At 45.5% G+C, this 25371-nt stretch overlaps 1 protein-coding gene across 1 annotated transcript; it reads right to left on the bottom strand.

Annotated features, from left to right (window-relative positions):
• Positions 1–4043: 4043 nt before the first annotated feature.
• Positions 4044–21139, bottom strand: LOC310837562 (L-amino-acid oxidase-like). Its single transcript, XM_083724350.1, has 7 exons — positions 20878–21139; positions 13646–13863; positions 11983–12095; positions 9824–10025; positions 8913–8981; positions 6939–7075; positions 4044–5313 (listed from the first exon to the last, which is right to left on the bottom strand). The coding sequence occupies exons 1-7, from the start codon at positions 21026–21028 to the stop codon at positions 4506–4508; spliced, it is 1698 nt and encodes a 565-aa protein (XP_083580476.1). The 5' UTR covers positions 21029–21139; the 3' UTR covers positions 4044–4505.
• Between the last annotated feature and the right edge of the window lie 4232 nt (positions 21140–25371).

The raw sequence follows: 25371 nt of genomic DNA, 5'->3' as shown, positions 1-25371 counted from the left end.
CAGAGCTGATCTCCGAGTTGTTTATGCTCTGCTATACTCTGCTGTACAATGACTGTCTTCTTGTTGGAGTGAATCCGGTGCTCACAACTCTAAGCTGTGAGTCCACAGCACTTTGACCTGTTCCTGTGTAGAAGGTGGTCTCTGGAAGTGCTACCCCAGCTCGCCTAGCCCAGTCGGGGCTGAAGTGGATGAGTCCAGTCGGTGGCACAGGCTCAAGGGCGATGCTGACATATACACACACACACCCCGAAAAAGCACTGAATGGACACATCAGCTGATATTTAGGTCTGAAGAGACAATAGGAATGAAACAATTTCCTGGGGTATATTCCTGGTTTCCTGAAATGCACTGGGTTAGCATGTTCAAGAGCAATGATAACATACAGATAGCTAATGTATCAAAATCCAGAAAATACTTTCTCCATCATGGACCCCATTTTCAATACAGGAGAGATCATACTAACCTTCTTAGGCAGCTGAATTTGTTATTGAGATCATCTATATTAATTGTTCTGAGCCATAGAAAGTGCTATATAAAACCTAGCTGTTGTCTAATAAAATATAATTCTAGAACAATATTTTGGGAGACAGTTATTGAAATGTATTTTACAATCTCCAGGGTTGGGTTGGCAAATTCTATTTTTTGTGGAAATGGGGGGCAGGGTTTGGATTTTTATTTATTTTTCATATATGTATGAAATAAAATAGCGAGTCTTAATCTGTTTTCAGCCTATTGTTTTCAAATGTCTTACATTTTTGCTAAGTTTTCCTAAGGATAATATTATTATTTTTATCCTTTTTTGTGAAAGGCTTTGAGGTGTTTTTGGGTTGCTGTTTTTTAAACTATCAAGGGGTGCATAACTTTTATGAAATAATAAAATAAAATACTTGTTTCTAGACTGCCCTCCCTCCATAGCTGTCAACTTTCCCCTTTTTTTAAGGGAAATTCCCTTATTCCAAATAGGATTCCTCGCAAGAAAAGGGAAAAGTTGACAGCTATGCCTACCTCCCGTGGTAGCCTGGGGTACTTTACATTGTTGTTGTTGTTTAGTCGTGTCTGACTCTGACTCTTCGTGACCCCCTGGACCAGAGCACGCCAGGCACTCCTGTCTTCCACTGCCTCCCGCAGTTTGGTCAAACTCATGCTGGTAGCTTCGAGAACACTGTCCCACCATCTTGTCCTCTGTCGTCCCTTCTCCTTGTGCCCTCCATCTTTCCCAACATCAGGGTCTTTTCCAGGGAGTCTTCTCTTCTCATGAGGTGGCCAAAGTATTGGAGTCTCAGCTTCAGGATCTGTCCTTCCAGTGAGCACTCAGGGCTGAGTTCCTTCAGAATGGAGAGGTTTGATCTTCTTGCAGTCCAGGGGACTCTCAAGAGTCTCCTCCAGCACCATAATTCAAAAGCATCAATTCTTCGGCGATCAGCCTTCTTTATGGTCCAGCTCTTACTTCCATACATCACTACTGGGAAAACCATAGCTTTAACTATACGGAACTTTGTTGGCAAGGTCATGTCTCTACTTTTTAAGATGCTGTCTAGGTTTGTCATTGCTTTTCTCCCAAGAAGCAGCCGTCACCATCTGCAGTGATCATGGAGCCCAAGAAAGTAAAATCTCTCACTGCCTCAGTCACAGAAATGACAACCACAGTGGGACCTTGAGTTACAAACGCCTCAGGTTACAGACTACTCTGAGTAGGGCTGCGATCTCCTTACACACCAAGATTTTCGAACGCCACCCTGACCGCGGGATGCTCCCTATGAGGCTTCTTCCGCGATTGGCTGAATGCGGGACCAATCGGAAGCTTCCTTTACATTCCAGAGGCGCTACCTGGGTCCGCTCCTTCGCTGGGGCAAGTCCTACGGCGCCTGCGCATTTGGTCCTCGTGGGGCTGATGGCGAGAAGCAAGTGACCACTTGCAAGATGCATCTGCAGGCAGCGCTGGGCAAGACCTGAAGACTCTGGAGATCCTCTGATCGTGGGATCGCGCTGATTTTTAGCAGTATTATCGTGGGCACGTGTCTGCTTAGAAGATCTGCTAAACCCCTCGGGGTGCAGTAGGACTTGACTCCCGCCTAGGTGTGCCAGGATTGCAGCCTAAGCTCTGTCGGGGAATCAAAATTAGGAAAATTAGCTGGTGGAGGATTTCCCCGAGGATGGTGGGAAAAAAACTTTCCCTCTCCACCCAACCCTATGTAAAAGAAATAAAGTTCCGGGTTCTTCGCATCCGTCCACAAAGGAGGTATCCCGCAGTGCAGGCGTAAAATTAGATGCTTGCAGAACTTGCACGAGAAGCGCCGACGCTTCGTTATCTTTATTCGAAAGAGTTTTAAAAAACTGCTCAGGGTTTCTGCAGAAGACAGTTTCTCTAGGTAGAAGGGAAACTTCAGTGGAGAACCATCTGCAGAGCTGTGCGCGCGCGATGCTTGCGGTTTTTGACATGCAGATGAATTTATTTGAGAAGGAGGCACGCTGTGCACAGAACTGAAGACTTCCTTTTATTACGAACTACAGAAGGAAATAGTAGTGATAATAGCTAGCTTTCTGACAACTCTATCACAGCTTCCCTGGTGGTCTAGTGGTTAGGATTCGGCGCTCTCACCGCCGCGGCCCGGGTTCGATTCCCGGTCAGGGAACGCTTCTTTTGAAAAGATTTGCCTTCAAATTCAACTGGATAAACCTTTCGCAAGGTGGGCAATATGCTAGGAAACAGGTTACTTTTGCTTTCAAAAGCTTTGCGTTGGAATGCTCCATTGTAAGTCGTTTAATGAAATAATCCATATTAAATGTGGGGGGGGGATATATGCAGAAACTTCTTGTGTGATTTGACATAATTTTGATATTAGTTCAGTGCTGGAAATCTGTCTCACTTTTTTCCAGATTTTTTTTTAATATCTTTCTTCAAAAGTAAGGAAATACTGTAACATAAAAACGAAATGGGGAGGGGGGATATCCCAGAAATAACATTAATTGCTTATGGTCTGCAAAAGAGGCTTTTTATTTTTTTATTTATTGAAAGATTAATTTCTTCCCATTGTACTGTAACTACACAAGAAGAAATGAGTGAAGATGGTGCTGGCAAAATAAATGAACAAATCTTTTCAAAATTCCATATTCCTCCCATCTCAGTTCCTTCTATGTGGAGAAATGTAAATTTCCCCACTCTGCATCCCTGTACTGTATTATAAATTCCAGCCTTGCTGTCCATCAGGTTTCCCCTTCACAGTATAATCGGGAAAGGAAGGAAAAGATATAGGGTACAGAATGGAAAAACAACAACATGGTACTACTGGCATTGGGTCATGATTTTTAATTTCCTTTTGCATTTTTGTCTGCCATCTAGAAATGCTGTTAGATTTTGTTGCACACCACCCCAAGAACCCAGAGATTCCAGGAGTTTGAGGCGCTTACCCAGGGTTTGTGTTTCCTTTTGGAATGAAGCATAGCAGAGACGGTGGTGTCTTCATAATCTATGGTTTATTTGCAGATCTATACTACAGAGGGGCTCACAACATTGACACCCTAAAACGGTCTTGTTTCTTTCATAGCCGTAGCCTTGGATTCAAACAGAAATCAAACTTTGCTTTCAAGCCTTGCTCCGACTCTCCAGCTTACTTCTAGGTCACATCACTTGAAAAACTCTGGCTTTGGTTGTTGTTGTTCTTCTACACTGAAATATACTCAGAGTCGCAAAGTGATTTCATGCTCTTTATTCAGCTCATAGTGGTGAGGAGGAATGAATGAATGTCCCCTCAAAGTATCTGCTTATATACATTATTTACACAATGGGCTGCACATGATTGGCTAATTCTGGAATTCTACTGTAAGCCAATCAGGTTGTGGATTCACTTATATCTGGAGCATGATTGGGTGGTTCCTGCCAACCAATCATATTGCTGCATTGTTCTAGGACCAATCAGACTGCTGCATTCTGAATCCTATTGTTCTAGGACCAATCAGACTGCTGCAATTTGGATCCTATTGTTCTAGGACCAATCAGACTGCTGCAGTTTGGATCCTATTCAACTCAGTACATAACATACACATTTTCTGTATTGCTCAGAGCCCCCCTTGTTCTCCTAATGACCCATTACCCTGGCTTATATTTTAACACTTCCTGGATCCGGCAGTTAGAAGGATCTCGCATACAACCTACTTCCTTCTCCCCAAACTCATAGCAACATTTTGACTTGTCCCGATTCAAAACTCCTGTATGTCAAGATACAGTGGTACCTCGGGTTAAGTACTGAATTCGTTCCGGAGGCCCATTCTTAACCTGAAACTGTTCTTAACCTGAAGCACCACTTTAGCTAATGGGGCCTCCTGCTGCTGCCGCACCGCCAGAGCCCGATTTCTGTTCTTATCCTGAAGCAAAGTTCTTAACCTGAAGCACTATTTCTGGGTTAGCGGAGTGTGTAACCTGAAGCGCATGTAACCTGAAGCGTATGTAACCCGAGGTACCACTGTATTCCTTCAAATTATCTTTTCTCCTTTTGCAGAGTGCTTCTTTAAAGTTCCTCTTTGTTATTTGGCTTGATCCTGGGCAACCGCTTCCCAGGTGCGAGGTTGATTTCTCTTGCTGCCCTCAGCCCTGACATGATTGCGGAGTCCAGCCAGCCATGGAGTTTGGTAGTGTGTTCCCCAGCAAAATGGATCCTGCCTTCTGGCTCCTCGAGAGGTTCGCTATAATCAACAAACTGGTAGGGGGTGAAGGTAGCAAAGCCAGCCATGGAATATTTATCCAAGCTCCATCTCTTTATTACGGATGACTGGCACACAGACTGGATGTAGCCCTTGGGCAGCTGGTGGATGGCAGACAGATCATTCAGGGTGATGCTAATGATGTCATCATGGCTGAGGGCCTGAAAGAAACGGGAGTCGTCACTGTGGACATAGCAAGCCAAGACAACCCCAATGCTGCTGGAAAAGTTTTGAGTGAGGTAGTAGACGAATCGGGCTGGGCGATCAGTTGTGGACTTCCCGCCGCGGATCCCGTCAGCTTCCCAGAACTTTTCGGCGCAAGCGAGGAAGACTTTGGTGGCGCTCCTGTAGTGGATAGACCGCAAGGCGTGGCTTTTCTTACACGACAGGGGCGGCTCAAAATGGATGCGCCTTGTGGCCTTGGCGGTGGAGGTGACCACGGCGTAATCGGCCGTCACGCTGAACAGTGCTTTGTTGGCGGTTTGATAAACCACGGTGACGCTCTCGCCTGCCTGCTCCATCCTGACCACCCTAGTACCGAAATGCACCCTTTCTGAAATGCTTCTGTAAGTGGCTATTGGCAGCTGATCAAAGCCTCCTGTGATTTGATCAAACCTGCAAAAAAAAAAAAAAAACCCACACAAACAAATGCAGATGAATGGATAGAAGATGGAAGAGCCTACTGTTGTGTGTTGCTCAGTTGCTGCTCAGTTCAGCACACACAAAAGGAAGCATATCTGAACCCAGAACATAGATGTATCATAGTATTTTAATATTCTTTTGGAAGCCGCCCAGAGTGGCTGGGGAGGCCCAGCCAGATGGGCGGGGTATAAATATATTATTATTATTATTATTATTATTATTATTATTATTATTATTATTATTATTATAGTTAACACTCTGGAATTCGCGCCAACAAGGTGTGGAGATGGCCACCAACTCAGATGACTTTGAAAGAGGATTAGACAAGTTCACGGAAGATAATCAACGGCTTTTAGTTATTGTGGATATATTTTCCAAGGGGATAGCTCACTTGGTTAGAATGTGGTGCTGAAATTCCAAGGTTACAGGTTTGATCCCCGCATGAGACAGCGGCATGTTTCTGCATTGGACTAGATGTTCCTCAGGGTCCCTTCCAACCCTGCAATCTATGATTCTATGCATGCTGGGTATCACAAGTGGGGAGAGTGGCTACTGAGCTTAGGTCTGGCTTGCAGGCTTCCCATAGGCATCTAGTCTAGATGGAACTTTCGCAAGAGCCAGCTGGACTCTTACATCTTTATGTTGACTTTGTTGTAGGGAGAGGGAGCGTATGTTATTTGTTTATTTATCTATCATCAATTTGATTTACAGTGGTACCTTGGGATACATACGCTTCAGGTTACAGACTCCGTTAACCCAGAAATAGTACCTCGGGTTAAGAACTTTGCTTCAGGTTGAGAACAGAAATCGTGCTCTGGCAGCAGGAGGCCCCATTAGCTAAAGTGGTGCTTCAGGTTAAGAACAGTTTCAGGTTAAGAACGGACCTCCAGAACGAATTAAGTACTTAACCCGAGGTACCACTGTATATACCAACCATTATTCAAAGATCCCAGGGCGGTGTACAACATTAAGAACAACATTTACAACATTAAGAACAAAATAATAAAATGCAGAGCATAATACTGGACTGCATAATAAAATAATCATAATAACAGTCCACCCACCCACCCCTTTAACAAATCATCGATTTTTTAATGGCTAAAGGCCTGAATAAAGAGGAATGTTTTTGCTTGGTGCCTAAAGATATGTAATAATGGCCACAGGCATAGCCAGGATTTTTGTTGGGGGTGGGGCAGGGCTTTTGTTGGCGTGGGGAGGCAGAACCCCAGCTTGCTATCCATTTTTATAGATTTTTATTTATTGGTGGGGTGCTGCCCCCCCCTTAGCTACACCCATGATAATGGCACCAGGCAAGTCTCTCTGGGGAGAGCATTCCACAGACGGGGAGCCACCACACAAAAGGCCTGCTCTTGTGTAACCATCCTCCAAACCTCTTGGGGTTGTCAGATTACAAGCTCAGGGTCCTGGGTCAGTTCGTATAGGGAGAGGCATTCCTAAGGTATTGCGGTCCCAAGATGTTCCTACAGTCCTAGTTTTGGAAATGAACCAAAATGCAATCTCATCTGAAGAAGAGCAGATTATTTACTTCAGCAAGAATAAATCCTCCCTATTTCCTTGCAATGCATATTTCCGCTTACCTCTTTCTAGAAGAGAAGACCATTTCACCTCTCATACTTTCAATGAACGACTGGTAATAGCCAGCATCTTCGTTGAGCAAGTCCCCAATCATTTCGACAGCTCCACGACTCAGCTTTGCTACTTTGATTAAATATTGCTGTTATGGGAGGGGTGGGGAATAACCACCTTTAAGGATAGCACTCAACAAAGATGCTTAAGCAAACACACCACCAAGCAACAACTGAATTTGGAATCTAGTACACGAGACATCCTGAGGTTCTCAGGCTTCAGGATTTGCTTATTCTGGAAAGCAAGGAATTGGATTCTGCAAAAAGTTACAGTGCAGTCCTCTGTATATCTATCTCACTGAGTTTGGTGAGGCTTGCTCTCAGTCCCAGGTGAGTAAACATATCTGCATAGTCTTAGGTCAGGCATAGGCAAACTCGCCCCTCCAGATGTTTTGGGACTACAACTCCCATCATCCCCAGCTAACAGGCCCAGTGGTCAGGGATGATGGGAATTGTAGTCTCAAAACATCTGGAGGGGCGAGTTTGCCTATGCCTATCCACCCTTCTGTTTGGGCTCATCTACCCTTCTGCTTCTCCTTTACATCTGTAGGTGAGGCAGTGGATATGCTGGACTGTTGTCTTGCCTCTGTCGTGGAACTGGATGAGAGCCAATACACTGAAGCTCAGTCCAGATAGGACTAAGGCACTAGTAGTGGGTGATTCCCGGGACTGGATGGATGGGAGGGGGTAGCCTGCTCTTGATGAGATTATACTTCTTTGGAAGGAGCGGATATGTAGCTTGGGAGTTCTTCTGGATCCTTTGCTGTCGCTTGAGGCCAGTGCCGGATTTACGTATAAGCTAAACAAGCTATAGCTTAGGGCCCCACTCTCTTGGGGGCCCCAAAAAATTAAAGGGGGGGAAAAACCTGGATGTACATTTCTATGTGCAAACAACCATTTTCCCACACATTTCCAAACTACAAGATAAAAAACAAATAAAATAAAACGTTTGTTATTGCCAAATGCCCATGTGCTTGCATTATTAAGTTTGTTATGAATAAAAAATCACTTTAAGTTAGAGCTTAATAATTATTTCACTATTAATATACTGTACTTCTTCTTAATTGTATTTCACTATTAATATACTTCTCAACTGTATTTCAGTTCAACAGTTACTTTGATAAAATACATATTTTGTTATGTGCAAATGGCTTTAGATACCTATTAGGTCCATAAATTACCATATAGTATATATTCAACACAAATTTGTTGTTGACAAAGGTCAGCTGGACATATAAAGGGCCCCATTACCTTCAGTAGCTTAGGGCCTCATCAAACGTAAATCCGGCCCTGCTTGAGACTCCATCATTTCTGGCTGGTGGCCCCGCTGCTCCTCTAATCAGGACAGGGATAGACTAACTTCTGCTATCTATCCTCTGGTAACCTCAAGGTTAGATTACTGCAACAAGTTGTGCATGGGGCTGCCTCTGAAGACAGTTTGGAAAATTTTGCTGGTGCAAAATTTGACAGCCAGGTTGCTCACCAGGGCGAGACAGTTTGAACATAGTGTACTTTATCCTGACCTGACTGCACTGTCTGCCCATGAGTTTCTGGGTCCAGTTCAAAGTGCTGGCTCTGACCTATAAAACCTTAAATGGCTCAGGACTGCAAAGGGTCAAGGGCTGCCTCTCCCCATATGAACCAACCTGGACCCTGCAATGATCACCTGAGGCCCTTCTTCATGTGCCCCCGCTCCGCAGGATATCTAGGTGGGATACCTAGGAAGCTGGGTAACTACTATAGGCTTGTGTAATATTCTAATAATATAACAGAAGTGCGCCAATTAAGTTTTTACTGAAACTTTGCACTTCGCAAGTTTGGGGCATTGCTTTAGCTAGTTTTGTTAACTTATTGGGTTTTATTGCGCCATGGTAACATCCAAAGAACGAAAAGAAAAGAAAAGGGGGGGGGATCATTCTTTTTTACCTTGGTTGAGAAGGTGTCATATTTACCCAGCACGTAGCTACAGTTTGTCCTCTTCACCTCTTCTTCAACCTGGTATGACCATAAAGAAAAAGTCAAAATGCATTTCATAGTTTACCTACATTGGCTCCCAGTACGTTTCCGAGCACAATTCTAAGTGTTGGTGCTGACCTTTAAAGCCCTAAATGGCCTCGGTCCAGTATACCTGAAGGAGCATCTCCACCCCCATCGTTCAGCCCAGACACTGAGGTCCAGCTCCGAGGGCCTTCTGGTGGTTCCCTCACTTCGAGAAGCCAAGTTACAGGGAACCAGGCAGAGGGCCTTCTCAGTAGTGGCACCCATCCTGTGGAACGCCCTCCCACCAGATGTCAAGGAAATCAACAACTATCTGACTTTTAGAAGACATCTGAAGGCAGCCCCGTTCAGGGAAGTTTTTAATAGCTGATGTTTTATCATGTTTTTAATATTCTGTTGCGAGCCGCCCAGAGTGGCTGGGGAGGCCCGACCAAATGGGCAGGGTATAAGTAATAGATGATGATGATGATTACTACAATGTGATATGCTGCCTGAGGAGGTGCTTTCTTTTGTCCGTCCCAAATCCTCTAAGCTTCAGCTTAACTGGATGTCCCCAACTTCTAGTGTTATGAAAAAGGGAGGAAAAACCCCACCCACTTTCTGTATACCATGCATAATATTTAGCATCACATAATCTTAAATATTCTCATGCATCCACTTAGTAAAAATAAATAAATCCCCCAATATAGTAACCTTCTCTCATAGAGGATCTACAATTTATTTTAGGAGGGTGTGTCGGCTAGACTGGCTTTTGGTTCTTTCCACCTCTACGGTCTTAATATTTGGAACAGGACACAGAAGGTTTTCCCAATTAAAAGAAGCACCAAAAGTATCCCAACCCGACGGAGGGACTCCTCATACAGCTGACCAGCGGTTTTGCCTTCTTCTGAGGGATCCACAGTGTAATTCAAGAGGCTGGGGTTCCTCTTGACCTCCCCGACTCGCTTCCTGATGTTGTCAATCAAATACCAGGCATTCTCGTCCTCTGGAAAGAATTCCGTCAGACTCAGGCCAAACTTTCTGACATATTCACGGACGATCCTGGGGCATGAGAAGGGGACAGTGCATAGTCAAAAGAGTGGAATTGGCTCTTCCAAGAGGCAGCGTTGCCCACCAACTTGGAGGCCTTTAAAAGAGGGTTAGATCAACACATGGAGGACAAGGCTAGCAATTGCTACTGGCTATGATGGATCGCCGAAGAATTGATGCTTTTGAATTATGGTGCTGGAGGAGACTCTTGAGAGTCCCACGGACTACAAGAAGATCAAACCTCTCCATTCTGAAGGAAATCAGCCCTGAGTGCTCACTGGAAGGACAGATCCTGAAGCTGAGGCTCCAATACTTTGACCACCTCATGAGAAGAGAAGACTCCCTGGAAAAAACCCTCATGTTGGGAAAGATGGAGGGCACAAGGAGAAGGGGACGACAGAGGACGAGATGGTTGGACAGTGTTCTCGAAGCTACCAGCATGAGTTTGACCAAACTGCGGGAGGCAGTGGAAGACAGGAGTGCCTGGCGTGCTCTGGTCCAGGGGGTCACGAAGAGTCAGACACGACTAAACAACAACATGATGGATATGCTGTGCTTCCACGGTCAGACGCAGCGATGATTATTATGTTGTTATTATTTACTAGGTTAATATACAGTCGTACCTTGGAAGTCAAACAGAATCCATTCCGGAAGTCCGTTTGACTTCAAAACGTTGAGAAACCAAAGTGTGGCTTCTGATTGGCTGCAAGAAGCTCCTGCAGCCAATCGGAATCCGAGCCAGACGTTAGGTTTCCGAAAATCGTTTGAAAACTGGAACACTCACTTCCAGATTTCAATCTTTTGGGAGCCGATTTGTTTTGACTGTACCACTCTTCATCTCAGGGCAGTTCACAAGATAAAAGCACATACTGCATAATTAGTCAAAACAGGAGCACACAAGCACATTTCAAAGGCTGCAGAATATTAATCATCCACCTGCCACCATATATATATATATATATATATATAATCAGTGCTTTTTTTTCTTAAAAAAGTGTTTAGGGGTACTCTCATTTTCCTACTTGTATTGAAATACTGCCCCTCAATGAGGCCAAACGTAGATTCACAAAATGTTTAGGGCTAAAGCACTGGATACAGTGATACCTCGGTTTAAGTACTTAATTCATTCCAGAGGTCTGTTCTTAACCTGAAACTGTTTTTAACCTGAAGCACCACTTTAGCTAATGGGGTCTCCTGCTGCCGCCACACCACCAGAGCATGATTTTTGTTCTCATCCTGAAGCAAAGTTCTTAACCTGAAGCACTATTTCTGGGTTAGCGGAGTCTGTAACCTGAAGCGTATGTGAACCTGAAGCGTATGTAACCCGAGGTACCACGGTATAATGAATATATAAACAGAGTGGGGGTGGGGAGAGATAGCAAAAAAGGTTTGGTAAGCCCTGTGCAGAGCACTTCCTAAACACCTAGTTGTAGTAGTAGTAATTATTATTACTATTATTATTATTATTATTATTATTATTATTATTATTATTATACCACACCCATCTGACTGGGTTGCCCCAGCCACTCTGGGCAGCTTCCTATTGCCCAGCGCTTACAAATAGTCACTATCTCTCAACTTTATCTTCTTCACAGGTGCATCGTGGGGCAAAAGGGAGGTGAGCTATGTTTGCCACCCAGGGGAAGGGAGGAATAATGAGTGTTGCCAGAAAAGGTCCTGCCTCCTCCTCCTCCGATCAGCTCTGTCCCGTTCACATAAAACAAACTGCGTAGGCCTCACAGCCAAGATTTTATCCAACTAGAGGGCCACATCCAAGAAGTCATACATTGTCTTCAACTCCGCATACACTTCCTTCCTCGTGGCAACAGGCCAACAGCTCTTTTGTCTCCCACACAGCCAAGCGCACCAGGACACATGTCCGTGGAAAGAGCCATCACGGATGAGCAAGGCGGGATTTATGCGTGCTCAGCAGATGAAGTGATAGGCATGTGGTAACCTCCCGTCTCACCTGTGTACCTGAGGCAAACGCATGGGCCCCAGATCTGCATACCAGCCTTCTTGCTCATTTCGATACGTCTCCACTCGTCCCCCCATGCGGTCGCTGGCTTCAAGAACTGTCACCTGAAGGCAAACAGGACAGCTACTGCTGTATCAATCCAGCTACTGCTTCATGCTACACTAGGTAAAGGGACCCCTGACCATTGGGTCCAGTCATGGCCGACTCTGGGGTTACGACGCTCATCTCGCTTTATTGGCCGAGGGAGCCGGCGTACAGCTTCCGGGTCATGTGGCCAGCATGACTAAGCTGCTTCTGGCGAACCAGAGCAGCACATGGAAATGCCATTTACCTTCCTGCCGGAGCGGTACCTATTTATCTACTTGAACTTTGACATGCTTTTGAACTGCTAGGTTGGCAGGAGCAGGGACCGAGCAACGGGAGCTCACCCCATCACGGGGATTCGAACCGCCGACCTTCTGATCGGCAAGTCCTAGGCTCTGTGGTTTAACCCAAAGCGCCACCCACGCTACAATAGCCTGCCTCAATTTCCATGGTCCACATCACAATTCTTGAGGGCAGTTGAGAGACTTACCCAGCATCCAGCTGATAAATCAGCATGGCCACATGGGTTTCTCAATTTCTCAGGGCTAATTTACAAGGGACTGATGTTCAATTTCAACCCTCCGGTGTTTGTGGATTCGCCTTCCTTGGAGGTTTTTAAGCAGAGATTGGATGGCTCTCTGTCATGGATGTTTTGGCTGAGATTCTTGCATTGAGGGGGACTGGACTTGAAGACCCACAGTGTCCCTTACAACTCTACGATTCTATGATTCTGATTTCACCTGTTGCTCCTGTCATGGGCCAGGAGTCGGCTTCACCTGCTGAGCAGCAGCTTGAAGGAGCAGAAAGCAGAGTGACTCCACCTGCTGCTTATCAGCCTTCTTGCTCCTGAGGAGAACCAGATGGCTCCAGCTTTTTTAAGCAGATTTCCAGCCTCAGTCAGTTGCTAGAAACAACACTTGTCATTCCTGACCAGACCTTGCTGCTTCTTGCTTCTCATGACCTTGGACCTTCTGCTTTCTTGACCCCCAGATCAATTGACTACATGAACTGAGATACTCCTGACTGGCCTGAACCTTGCATACAGCCTCTGCCTCCAGGCAAGTATCCCCCTGAGACTCGACTGGTTGGCTGGCTTCTCCTTCTACACAACTACAACAGCTCCTTATGCCTCCCCACCTATTTCGGCCTAGTTTCCCCAACTACCAGATGAGGTCTGTGCCATGTTAAATGGCTGCCCTTGTGAGATCTGCTGCAGCCAAAAAGATTCATGGTATTTTTGGGTGGGACTCCATCACATACCACCAAACTCAGATTGCGACATCAAGTTGCATGATTAAAATTGATATGGTGCCCTCAAATGCCAAACCTTAACTCCCCACCTCCCCGACTGGACTCTGTGTGAGAAGAAAAGGTGAGGTGTGGAATAACACTTCCTTTGATGCAACACCTAACCTCCCCGCAAAGTAAAAAATGAATACTCAGCAAAGAGCCACAGTGGTTTAACCTCCCTGCAGACTTTGTGCAAACAAATCAATACATAGGTCCCTAGGGGGCAACCTCAGAAGCAGAGAACCAGTTGCACATCTGTGACGACTAAAGGACCCCTTACCTGGTGTCCAGCTTCTGTGAGAGTGTAGGCTGCGCTGAGGCCTGCTATGCCTGCTCCTACGATCAGCACATGTCTTGGGTGCGATGCATTGCCCAGCCCATTCTTGGCTATCTCTAAATAATTCTCATACTCAGCATCTTGGAAGCACTGTTCCAGCGGACTAGGATCTTCTGTGTAGCAGCTTCGCAGGGCAGAAAAGAATAGCAATGCCAAAAGAACTGGAATGCAAAATACACAAATGGATAGAATAAATATATTTGCATGTTCCTGTTTGTCCACATTCTGCCATCCACGCTCAATCTATGTCCCTTTGGTTAGAGGCACAAGTGCTCTTGGAAAGCAGTTTGTAGAAATGGCAGGAGGGAAGAGTGCTCTTATGCTTGCACCTGGGTGGCTGCTGGGGGGAAGAAGAAGAAGAGGAGGAGGAGTTTGGATTTGATATCCTGCTTTATCACTTACCTGAAGGAGTCTCCAAGCGGCTAACAATCTCCTTTCCCTTCCTCCCTCACAACAAACACTCTGTGAGGTGAGTGGGGCTGAGAGACTTCAGAGAAGTGTGACTGGCCCAAGGTCACCCAGCAGCTGCATGTGGAGGAGCGGAGACGCGACCCGGTTCACCAGATTACGAGTCTGCCGCTCTTAACCACTACACCACACTGGCTGGGCTAGATGGGGCATTGGCCTGATCCAGCAAGCTCTCCTGATGTTCTTAGCTGTTTACAAGCCTCTTCCAAGACTGGCCAAGTGTGAAGTGTACATAGCAGAAAAAACACATTCAACGGTCAAGTGGTTGAACCTTGGGCGCGTTAGCTGCAAACTGCCTACCAGTTATATATTACAACAGGAGAAATGAATTGGTGCTGTCAGATAAGATTTAGCAACGGCATGGGAGGGGTGTTTAATGACACCATCATTAAAGGTTTCAAAACAAAATTGGAGTGTCCTCAAAATTCTGACGGTGCATTTCTTGAATCCTAAGTATAGTCGTGATTGCTTTTCCCCAACTAGTTGTTTCTCCCCAGTGAAGATTCTGCTTGTAAATGACATGACATATTTACCAATTTAGCTCACACCTGATGTTTGTTAAAACAAAAGCCAAACTGTGGTGATGGTGATGATAATATCTGGGTGGCTTCCAACAGATAAAACAACATAACAAAACATCGAACATTTAAAAATTATCCATACAGGGCTGCCTTCAGATGTCTTCTCAAAGTTGTTTAGTTCTTTATCACCTTGACATCTGATGAGAGAGTGTTCCACAGGGCAGGTGCCACTACCTGGAAGGCCCTCTGTCTGGTTCCCTGTAACTTCTCATAGTGAGGGAACTGCCAGAAGGCCCTTGGAGCTGGACCTCAGTATCTGGGCTGAGTGATGCGGGTGGAGACATTCCCTCAGGTATACTGAGCCGAGGCCATTTAGGGCTTTAAAGGTCAGCACAGAATTGTGTTTCGACAATACTGGGAGCCAATGTAGATCCTTTAGGACAGGTGTTATATGGTCTAGGTGGCTGCTCCCAGTCACCTGTGTAGCTGCTACATTTGGGATTAGTTGTAGTTTCTGAGTTACCTTCCAGCGTAGCCCCATGTAGAGCGCATTGCAGTAGTCCACGTGGAGGATAACCAGGGCACGTACCATTCTGGTGAGACAGTGCACAGGCAGGTAGGGTCTCAGCTAGCGTACTAGATGGAGCTGGTAGACAACCGCCCTGGACACAGAATTGACCTGTGCCTCCATGGACTGCTGTGAGTCCAAAATGGCCCCTAGGCTGTGCACCTGGTCCTTCAGGGGCACAGTTACCCCATTCAGGACCAGGGAGTCCTCCACACTGTCCCCCCTGCCATCCAGAAACAGTACTTCTGTTTTGTCGGGATTCAACCTCAATCCATCCTCCAACTGTCCCCTTTCAACAGACTTTGTGGTTGGGAGATTCCTGTCATTGTCTAAAGACGTTGTTCTGGAGGGAGGGGGTCAGAAGCCGAGTTTGACCACAAACCCCGTTAGAACCTGCTTTTTAAGGAACTAAAGTTCTAACTGAAGAGTGATTACAAAACTTTCCCCTTTGCTACCCATGACTGAGCTTGATGCTATTAAGCAATAAGGTGTTGCACAATGGAAGCACCAGATTGGTTCTGTTAGTGGTCCTGCAACATTGCGTCCTCACTGCCATCCTCACCCCCATCTCATGCCACACCTGTCAGGGTGTTTATATGTGCTGGAAGCTGCTCAGAGTGGCTGGGGCAACCCGGCCAGATGGGTGGGGTGGTATTATTATTAATTACTACTACATGCAAATCAGCCAATCATTTCAGTATTTCTATGATCATGTGTGTATGTAAAAAAAAAAAAAGGTCCAGTCGTGGCTGACTCTGGGGTTGCGGCACTCATCTCGCTTTATCGGCCAAGGGAGCCGACATACAGCTTCCGAGACATGTGGCCAGCATGACTAAGCCGCTTCTGGCAAACCAGAGCAGTGCACGGAAACGCCGTTTACCTTCCCGCTGGAGCGGTACCTATTTATCTACTTGCACTTTGACGTGCTTTTGAACTGCTAGGTTGGCAGGAGCAGGGACCGAGCAACGGGAGCTCACCCCTTCGCAGGGATTCGAACTGCCGACCTTCTGATCAGCAAGTCCTAGGCTCTGTGGTTTAACCCACAGCGCCTCAAATCAGCCAATCATTTCAGTATTTCTATGATTATGTGTGTATGTAGCCAACAGTTAATGTGATCATGCGTTTGTCACATGTAATGATGTTTTGGGGCCTTATAAGTATTGACCCCATCCAAGGAGTTGCACAAATGTTTTGGGTGTTATCCTATTCTGTGCCTCTTGCTATAGCTGAATAAATTGTCTGGACTTTCCACCCTGGTGTGAAACTCATTAGCTACCTTCACCCCAGCCTAGCCGGAGTGCTGCTGAATCAGATGAAAGCCCCATCTAGTCCAGCATTCTATTCTCACAGCGACTAACCAGAGGCCTGTGGGAAACCAACAATTAGGACCTGAATGCAACAGTGCTCTCTGCACTTGTGATTTCCAGGACATGGTATTCAGAAAGCATACTTACTGCCTCCAACATTTCTATCATGGCTAATATCCACTGAGAGCCTTGTCCTCCATGCATTTGTCTAATCCTCTTTTAAAGCCACCACTCTGTCCTGTGGAAGTGAATTCCCATCATTGCTTATTTCAGGTCGCTTGTGGAAACAACTCAGTGGCCATGAAAGACGGAAGGTTAACAACAGGAAGATTTAAAGGAACTATTGGAAAGACTATTCAAGGCAGCAGAGATATGAGATGATCAGAGCCCCCCCGAACTTGGAGCATGGGAAGTCCCAACAAAAAAATTCTAATTTAGGCAGAATATTTGGACTATTTGATATGTATTTGTATACAGTGGTACCTCGGGTTAAGTACTTAATTTGTTCTGGAGGTCCGTTCTTAACCTGAAACTGTTCTTAACCTGAAGCACCATTTTAGCTAATGGGGCCTCTTGCTGCTGCCGTGCCGCCAGAGCACGATTTCTGTTCTCATCCTGAAGCAAAGTTCTTAACCTGAAGCACTATTTCTGGGTTAGCGGAGTCTGTAACCTGAAGTGTATGTAACCTGAAGCGTATGTAACCTGAGGTACCACTGTAATTTGGAACATTCAATGTGGTTTGATTGGGTTGTTAAAATGGGAAACTTAATAAAAATGATTTTTTTAAAGAAGCGAATTCCACAGTTTAACTACGTTCTATGCAAAGAAGTGTTTTTATTTCTCTTTCCTGAAACTTCCAATATTCAGTACATTGGATTGTCCCAAGTTCTGCTGTTATGAGAGAGGGAGGAAAAACCTCCTCAAGCTCTTTTAACTCTAAGCATATACAAACGGGGTGCAGGTGGCAAAAGAAATGCCTTGAGGGATTTCAGAATGTCACTTGGTCATGGGCAAAATCTGTGGGAAGTAGCAGTGGTGTACCATGGGTTGCCAGAGCCCAGAGCTGGGGGGGGGGGGGGTTGTGTCACGTATTCAGTGGTCCGTGTTTGTCTGAGCAAACTGGATTAAGGTCTGGACTAAGGATTCTGAGCTCCTGTGTTCTGATTCGATATCTGATATCCAATCACGTAGCATTATCAGAGTTTAGACTACTGGCATTGGCTCTAAAGCTCCGGGTTACGATTCACAGCTTCAGGGTTTAGACAGCCGATCATGTTGAGGGTGGCCCAGGCCTTCAGAAATGCACATATGCAGTTATCTGTTGTTCTTGATGATTCAATAAAGCCTTTAAGCTGAATCACTGCCTTGAGTCTTGCTTGAACCCACATATACTTCAGGTGGGAGGTGAACAGGTGGAGTATACATGCACATTCAATTGCCTAACGGCATCCATGTCACCCAAGAGATTGCAGCTGCAGAGATAAGAGTTGTTCTGTTGTCTGGTGGCGAGGTCACTTCCTGGTTTGCATGGAAAAGCCATTTTCAATGGAGCCCAGCAATGGAAGTATGCAGCCGTATGGAGGCAGAACCAGGTGTTGAAATTTTGCGCCCCTAACAATTTTACGCACAGGGCTACTGCCCACACTACATCACTGGGAAGTAGTGCCAAGTGGGCAAGGTCAGGTGGGGCTACGAAGCCAAAAACCAACAAATAATTAAACAAAATAAAATCTACACTACTGATATGCAACTAGCCACACACAGTAGATCCGTTTTCCTCAATCTGATGGTCTCCAAATGTGGCTGGCTTACAACTCCCATCATCCCTGACCATTGACTGTACAGTGGTACCTTGGGTTAAGTACTTAATTTGTTCTGGAGGTCCATTCTTAACCTGAAACTGTTCTTAACCTGAAGCACCACTTTAGCTAATGGGGCCTCCTGCTGCCGCCGCGCCGCCGAAGCACAATTTCTGTTCTCATCCTGAAGCAAAGTTCTTAACCTGAAGTACTATTTCTGGGTTAGCGGAGTCTGTAACCTGAAGCGTATGTAACCCGAGGTACCACTGTACTGGCCTGGGTTGAGGGAAGTTGTAGTGTAAAACATTGAGAGGGTGCCGGGTTAGGAAAAGCGGGTATGGAATGTACAGCTTGGTAGAACACTAGCACACACCCGGTGTAATCCTGACCTATGGATTTGAGTTTTTGTCCTTGTGAGCTTCAACATGGTTAATATACCCTGACACAACGTGAACCAGGCGAGTGTCCAGCACTCACGTGTATTCATACACACACCACTGAGAGGTTTAGGATCTTCTGCTAGAGTTAGGAGTGTGTCTGCTACGAATATGTGTTTTACCCATAACCTTACGCCTATAAGAAGTTCTTACACAAAAGAAATAAGCAAAGCTTGACCTAATGCAGAGGCGCCACCTCGGGCAAAGACTGGGTGGCCCAGCGGCATGGTACATGCACAATGTTGCGCACGCGCCTGTGATGTCATGCGCGTGTCGTTGGGAGGAGGCACATTGTTGAGAGAAGGCCTTGCTCAGTGCTGCACAGCTTCAATGGCCACAACTCTTCCTCTCTCACTCTCAGAAGGAGCCTGCCTTTGATGCTGTCTTCAATATTTGGGGTGGGTGGGGCTGAGTCCCCTGCTAAGGAATATTGATGGGACTGGTGACACCTCAGCCCCCTAGAGTTGGCACACCCAGTTTATTGTGTGAAAAGAAAGGGACAGAATATATAAATGCTGCTTTGGACAGCAAAATTACAATTTAAGCAGGCAGCAAATCCTACACATTGGTCTAAAGAGTGAAGTAATCCATTACTATTCTCAAACGCCTATGGAAAGTGAATGTGACAATTTTGCCCCAGAACCCAAACTTATGACAAGGCAAGCGATGGAAGGGGAAGGGGATACGTGTCCTTAAGGAGAGGCTGAGTAAGTTCCTTGTTGGAGCTTGGAGAGAGCTAAGTAACATAGGGTTTCTGTACTAATTTTAGCCAATGCATTCTAATGGAGAAGGGACTTTGAGATGAGCAGTTCCTGTAATTCCAACAGCATAGCTGTCAACTTTCAGATTTGAAAATAAGGGATCAGCAACCTCAGCTGTTCCGGGGACAGTCTACGGGATATCTAACAATCCAGGATAGCAGCAGGAAGCAGTGGGAAACGGCGCTGGAATAAGGGAATTCCCCGCAAAAAAAGGGAAGGTTGACAGCTATGTCCAACAGCTCTATTGTTGTGTTGTTCCCTTCTGGAATTCCCTGCCTATTTCCCATTTTGCTTAGTCTGCTTAAGTAAAAGTTGAAAGAATATTAGCCTAGTGAGCAAAGACTAAACTGGTTCTCCTTGTCTGCTTTGTTTCTTAAAGTTATCTTACCATTTTGTCTGTGCAGCAGGTGTCGATTAGCTTTTACTGACATGTGCGAATCTTTATTCAATGTATTAGGACGCATTTGAGATAAGATCTCGTGCCACATTAAGTTTTACTCATGCAAGGATCTTTTACTCATACAAGGACTACAGTAGTACAGTAGTAAACCATAGAAAAAGTTCAGATTAAGACACACCTATTCACATTGCAGACATGCACTATTAGTTGGGTACGAGGCTTTTCTGCATTGGTTCCACTGAAATGAGTGGGAGTTTGCAAAACAGCAAAATCCCACAGGTAACACTTAAGAGTCAAAATAGAGCTTTCTGCAACAAGTTCAAGCTCCCCCTCCCTGTCCTCCCACACCTTTTGCTTTCTGAAATTCAACTTGGCAGAATATTATTTTAAAATCTTGCGCTGGAAATACTTTTGGGGTTTTGTTTTTTTTAGACTGTTTGCTTGTGGGCTGGGCTTTTGCACAGTACCAGGTCTCCTTTATATACTTTTACAAGTTAGAATAATAATAAATTTAAAGCATTTTTGTTTAATGGCAACTTGCAAGATATTTTTACATCTCCCCTTCTCTAAATCCAATAACATCAACAACTAGGTATGCTGGTGAACAAATCCTGAATTAGTCAAATCCACCAAATAGCTGATCAGTCATCTGTTAGATAAAACGACATTTTTTATCTAAAATGTGTTTCTTTTGTTGGAAATGTATAAAATCAAACAGTATTTTCACTGTCGCTTGTTATTCTGTGCTCTCCGCTCCTCTAATAAGAAGAAGAAGAAAACCTCCCACATATTTTCTAAATAGCAACAGTTTCTGAAAGTTGAGCATAGGAAAATCTGGCATCAGAAATGTCATTAATAAGATTAAAATCAGACATTTACCTCAGTGATGTGATCTTACCCAGGATTATACTTACAGAAGATGCTCATAGCTTTTGCCTTGGGAACTTGAATGGCAAAACTTGTTGGGGCCATTTCTTTTGCTAAGTGAGGCGCTCCTAATACTGTTTCAAATAAACACTCATACATGAACAAAACAGGAAAGTGAGTGAAGAATGATTTAAGCATTTGGCAGGCTCCTCCCCTACTTTCTCTTCCTCCTCCCACTCTAATTATGCATCAAGCCATTATCAAAGAACTGGAATTCTCTTAATATCCGGTTCTGTGGTTTGCACTTATGTCTCTAGGAAGCCCCACAAGCAATTCTTGAAGGTAACAACCCCTGTCTCCCCAGTGATGACTGATGCCATAGGGGTTGGTAGGGAGAAAACTGGGAGGCCAACAGTAGGGGGAGCCAGAAGCAATGGCACACAAAATCAACTCATTCTCCTTTTGTCCTCCTCCTCTACCCTGGTGGGTCCAACATGGGCAACATGGAGACTAAGGGCTTATCCATACCAGATTAAACGGGTTTTCTGCAGACTGCCGTTTTGCTCCGACTATGCTTTAAAGAGTGGGTTTTTGTGGAGAAAGCTCCAGAGCAAGACAAAGAACACTTGGACAAGGAGCTTTGAAACGCGAACCAAATACAACCACAAAACCTAACAATCTTCTTCAGCGATCACTCGTAGCCGATTGCCTTCCATGAACACGGTCTTAACAGTGAGTGACTGTGGAGGCCAATTCTGGATCCACATATCCTTCCACAGTGGGGACATTGGTTTCCGGGTGGGAATTGATCACGGTGTGGATTTGCCAAGCGTGCCTTCCTCTTAGCACGTTTCTCCCTTTCGTCCTGAGTCTGAGCATCTTCAAAGTCCATGACACCTTTGGTAAAGGCTGTCCTCCAACTGGAGCTCTTGCAAGCCATCCGGTACTGAGTGTTTCCCAGTTCTGAAACCAGCATGATCAAGCATTCCAAAAGGACTGGAGTAAATTTATACAATATTTGAAATATTATTGTAAGCAATTAACCTCACTAGCAGGGTTGTCTGAAGACTTGTAATGAGAGATATTCTACCTTTCTATATTTTTTTTAGATTTTGAGCCATTTTGTAATTAGAACTGGAAAACGTACAAAATGCAGTGATATAAGGGTGAGAAAACTGTGATGGAGACTTTTCTGCAAGCTCAGAAAGGTACAAGAAAACTCATTTCTTAACATCGATCGTCTGTCTGTCTGTCTTTTTGCAAAGCAACGCAGTTCTTTGCTGCAGGCAGTACCCAGGAAAAAGCTTGCATGGCTTTTTCCCCCGGGGACCTCCGTGTCCGCTTAAAAAAAATGCAACGCATGGACGCGATCGGACCCTCTTCCGCGGGCGAAAGAAAGCGCTGCCGATCTGCCGGCAGTCCCCTCTCTCCCCCACCCCCACCCCACCTTTGCCCCTAAGGCGCCTCGCCAAAGCGCGAACCAGCAGCTGACACGAGGACGGAAATGACTCGCAGGCACGCGCGTGTGAACTCGGAAGTAAGTTCAGAGTCTGCTCAGTGGGATCGCTGTTAAGATCCTGTGCGGAAAAGGACAGGGATTAATGTTTCAGGCTTCACAGAGGATTTTTCCACCATTACGGAGAGAGAGAGGAATGAGGGGAAACAAAAAAAAAATTATTTTTTTTTTTTAAAAAAGGATGTGTCAGAAGTGGGATTTGAACCCACGCCTCCTATTGGAGACCAGAACACCCAGAGCCTGGGAAGGATTGTGAGCCTTGAGTCTGGCGCCTTAGACCACTCGGCCATCCTGACACTGACGCTTGTGGTCTCCCTAGCTGAATCCTAATTAGCAGTATGCTAATGCACGGGTCTACGTGCCTCCATCCGCATTTCCTTTGCGTTTTATGCCGATCTTTGGCAGAGGCAGAGAAGCGTCAGCAAGCCTTCCTTCGTTAAAGCGGCAAGGCGCTCGCACCACGCATCGACCTCGCTGTGCGTCGGGGTTGCGCCGCAGCAGCGCCCTGTTCCCCAGATTCAGTGCAGAGCTCCGAGAGGAGGGAGATATTCTAAAATCGTTTATTCTTTTAAAGGCAATCTGCTCTTGAAGATGCTCCGTGCGAGCTGTTGAGTTGCCGCATGATGCTTGATCAGGTTGGGAAAACCTGCATCTGCAGATTTTAAGTTTCATATTGAGCTGTGCATGTCTACTCGGAAGTAAGCACTCACTCCCCGGGAAAGTTCGCACGGGATTTCACTGTCAGTTCTGTTAGAGTTCTGTAAAGTGCAGGGGGGGGAATTTCAATTTGCAGAGGCATTTGCTGGGAGGAACAAGGAAACAATGGAAGAGTTCCTTTGAAAATAAACTGGAGAAGTACTCTTTTGATTTCTCTGCCCCCCCCAACCCCAAATCTATCTTGATTGTCCTGCCTGAGGAAAAGCTTGCACATGGCCCTGGGAATACTTGTTGGTTCCTGTGCCAGAATTATTATTGTGGACCAACACAGTTGGCTGTAATATTTCTTAATATTATGGTTTAGCTTTTGAATGTCCAGAGTCCAGATCAGGGGTCAGCAACCTTTTTCAGCCGTGGGCCGGTCCACTGTCCCTCAGTCCTTGTGGGGGGCCGGACTATATTTTTTTGGGGGGGGGGGTGAACGAATTCCTATGCCCGATAACCCGGAGATGCATTTTAAATAAAAGGGCACATTCTACTCATGTAAAAACACGCTGATTCCTGGACCATCCGCAGGCCGCATTTAGAAGGCGATTGGGCCAGATCCAGCCCCCGGGCCTTAGGTTGCCTACCCCTGGTCCAGATGTTCATGATGATTTGCACTAATGACGATGTTGTGGATTATCATACGTGACCCACTTTCAATATTTTGTTCCTGCAAAAGTTTTCAGGTGCTTACATTTCTTAAGTTCCAATCAGTGCCTATTCTAACTTTCCATACACTGCAAAAAGGTCCGTCCAGACCTGGCATTTTATTGTGGGTGTATCCTGCAACATGTGTTTGTCCCGGTAACGGTACATTAGTGGTGCATGATTTATTCTGCTTTACTTGTTGGGCAATGCTTCTGCAATGCTGCCACACTATTGCTGTCCGGAGGGGCTAGAGCTCAACAAAAGTAGAATCAAAATAAGCTAGAGTGTTTGTAGTAAAAAAAAATGTTACAGGATTTCACCAGGAAGCTACAGGACATGCACTGGCTGGCCGGAGACATTTGGAACCTGAGGTGAATAACAAAATGGTGCACACACCCTGCCAGGGAAGAAGGGGTGCGTGAAGATCTCCATCAAGAACAAGGAGGGGGAAAATAAAGATTTACATTGGGAACAAGGGTGGGAGGACGCCAGCAGCACTTCCTATTTGCTAAGAGGCCGCTGTAAGGTAAAGGTAAAGGACCCCTGGATGGTTAAGTCCAGTCAAAGGCGACTATGGGATTGCGGCACTCATCTCGCTTTTCAGGTCTGCAGATAGCCACGTACCTGTCATATGACATGGTAGCCAGGGTGAGGCATTCTGATCCCCCCACAGCCAGTGTGACAAAAATCTGGACGACGCATCCGTAGAGTGAAATGGTGTACCTCTGGGTTACGAAATTCACTGTCATTTTGGGAACGATGGAGAGAACCTGGCAGAGGTCCATGACAGACAACTGGCTGAGGAAGAAGTACATTGGGGTCTGGAGACCAGAGTCCGTCCTGATCAGGAAAAGCAGGAGACTGTTTCCAATCAGGGATCAATGACAAACATGAAGAGAACCAGACCGAGGAAAACCATGGGTGGTTTTTGATGCAGAAGCCCAACGAGAACAAACTCCGTCCATGATGTTGTGTTCTCCTCTCCCATTGCTTTTCCTTTTGCCTGGATTTTATCTAAGACACAGGGAGAGAAGTTGTGGAAGTCATGCAGTCCAGTGCCATATTACAGATCATCACCATTTTAGCAGTGGAGAAGCAAAACAAAACAAAACAAAACCCAGCATTTTAAAACTATTGATGCCCCATGCAATGTGGTGCAACAGCTCGCACATCATGTCAGCAGCAGGGATCCACTGGTGGATATCAGCTTCCCTGTATCTGATCTGCCATAATGGGGAAGGGTACAGAATAATATGGAGTTGGGAGCAGGAATATGAACTAAAAGCTTGACTGCAGACTTGGCACAGATAGTGGGCTGTTAGCTCTGAAATACATAATCGCATGCAATACAGTATATCACAAAAGGCACAACCACCATTATTTCTTGCTGCTTATTTGCAGCCTCATGTAATGGTGGAAGTGGTTCAGTCATATAAAGACTGAAAATAGTTTTCAAGAACCTGTAGTTACAAGTCACAGATCTCTCTCCCCCCTCCCCAAAAAAGCCAGTGCCTCCTTCTTCTAAGGTTGGTATTTGACAATGTTTGGAATATTTCTGTGATATCCAAACTGACCTATTTTGAATATTAAGTTTCAAAATTCAATACAGTGGTACTTCGGTTGTTGAACATCTCCATTGACGAACATTTTGGAACTCGAGCGCCGTAAACCTGGA

The sequence above is a fragment of the Podarcis gaigeae genome (genome assembly GCF_964106915.1).
Source record: "Podarcis gaigeae genome assembly, chromosome: 2".
Taxonomy (NCBI): Eukaryota; Metazoa; Chordata; class Lepidosauria; order Squamata; family Lacertidae; genus Podarcis; species Podarcis gaigeae.
Note: the sequence above shows the minus strand (reverse complement) of the source record. Positions and strands in the feature narration are given on the sequence as shown.

Coding starts and splice junctions, on each gene's coding strand:
- LOC310837562 (XM_083724350.1), bottom strand. CDS start 21,028: ATGCTTAAATCATTCTTCACTCACTTTCCTGTTTTGTTCATGTATGAG. Junction 13,864..20,877: donor AAAAGCTATGAGCATCTTCT/GTAAGTATAATC, acceptor TTTGCATTCCAG/TTCTTTTGGCATTGCTATTC. Junction 10,026..11,982: donor CGTTTGCCTCAGGTACACAG/GTGAGACGGGAG, acceptor CTCATGCCCCAG/GATCGTCCGTGAATATGTCA.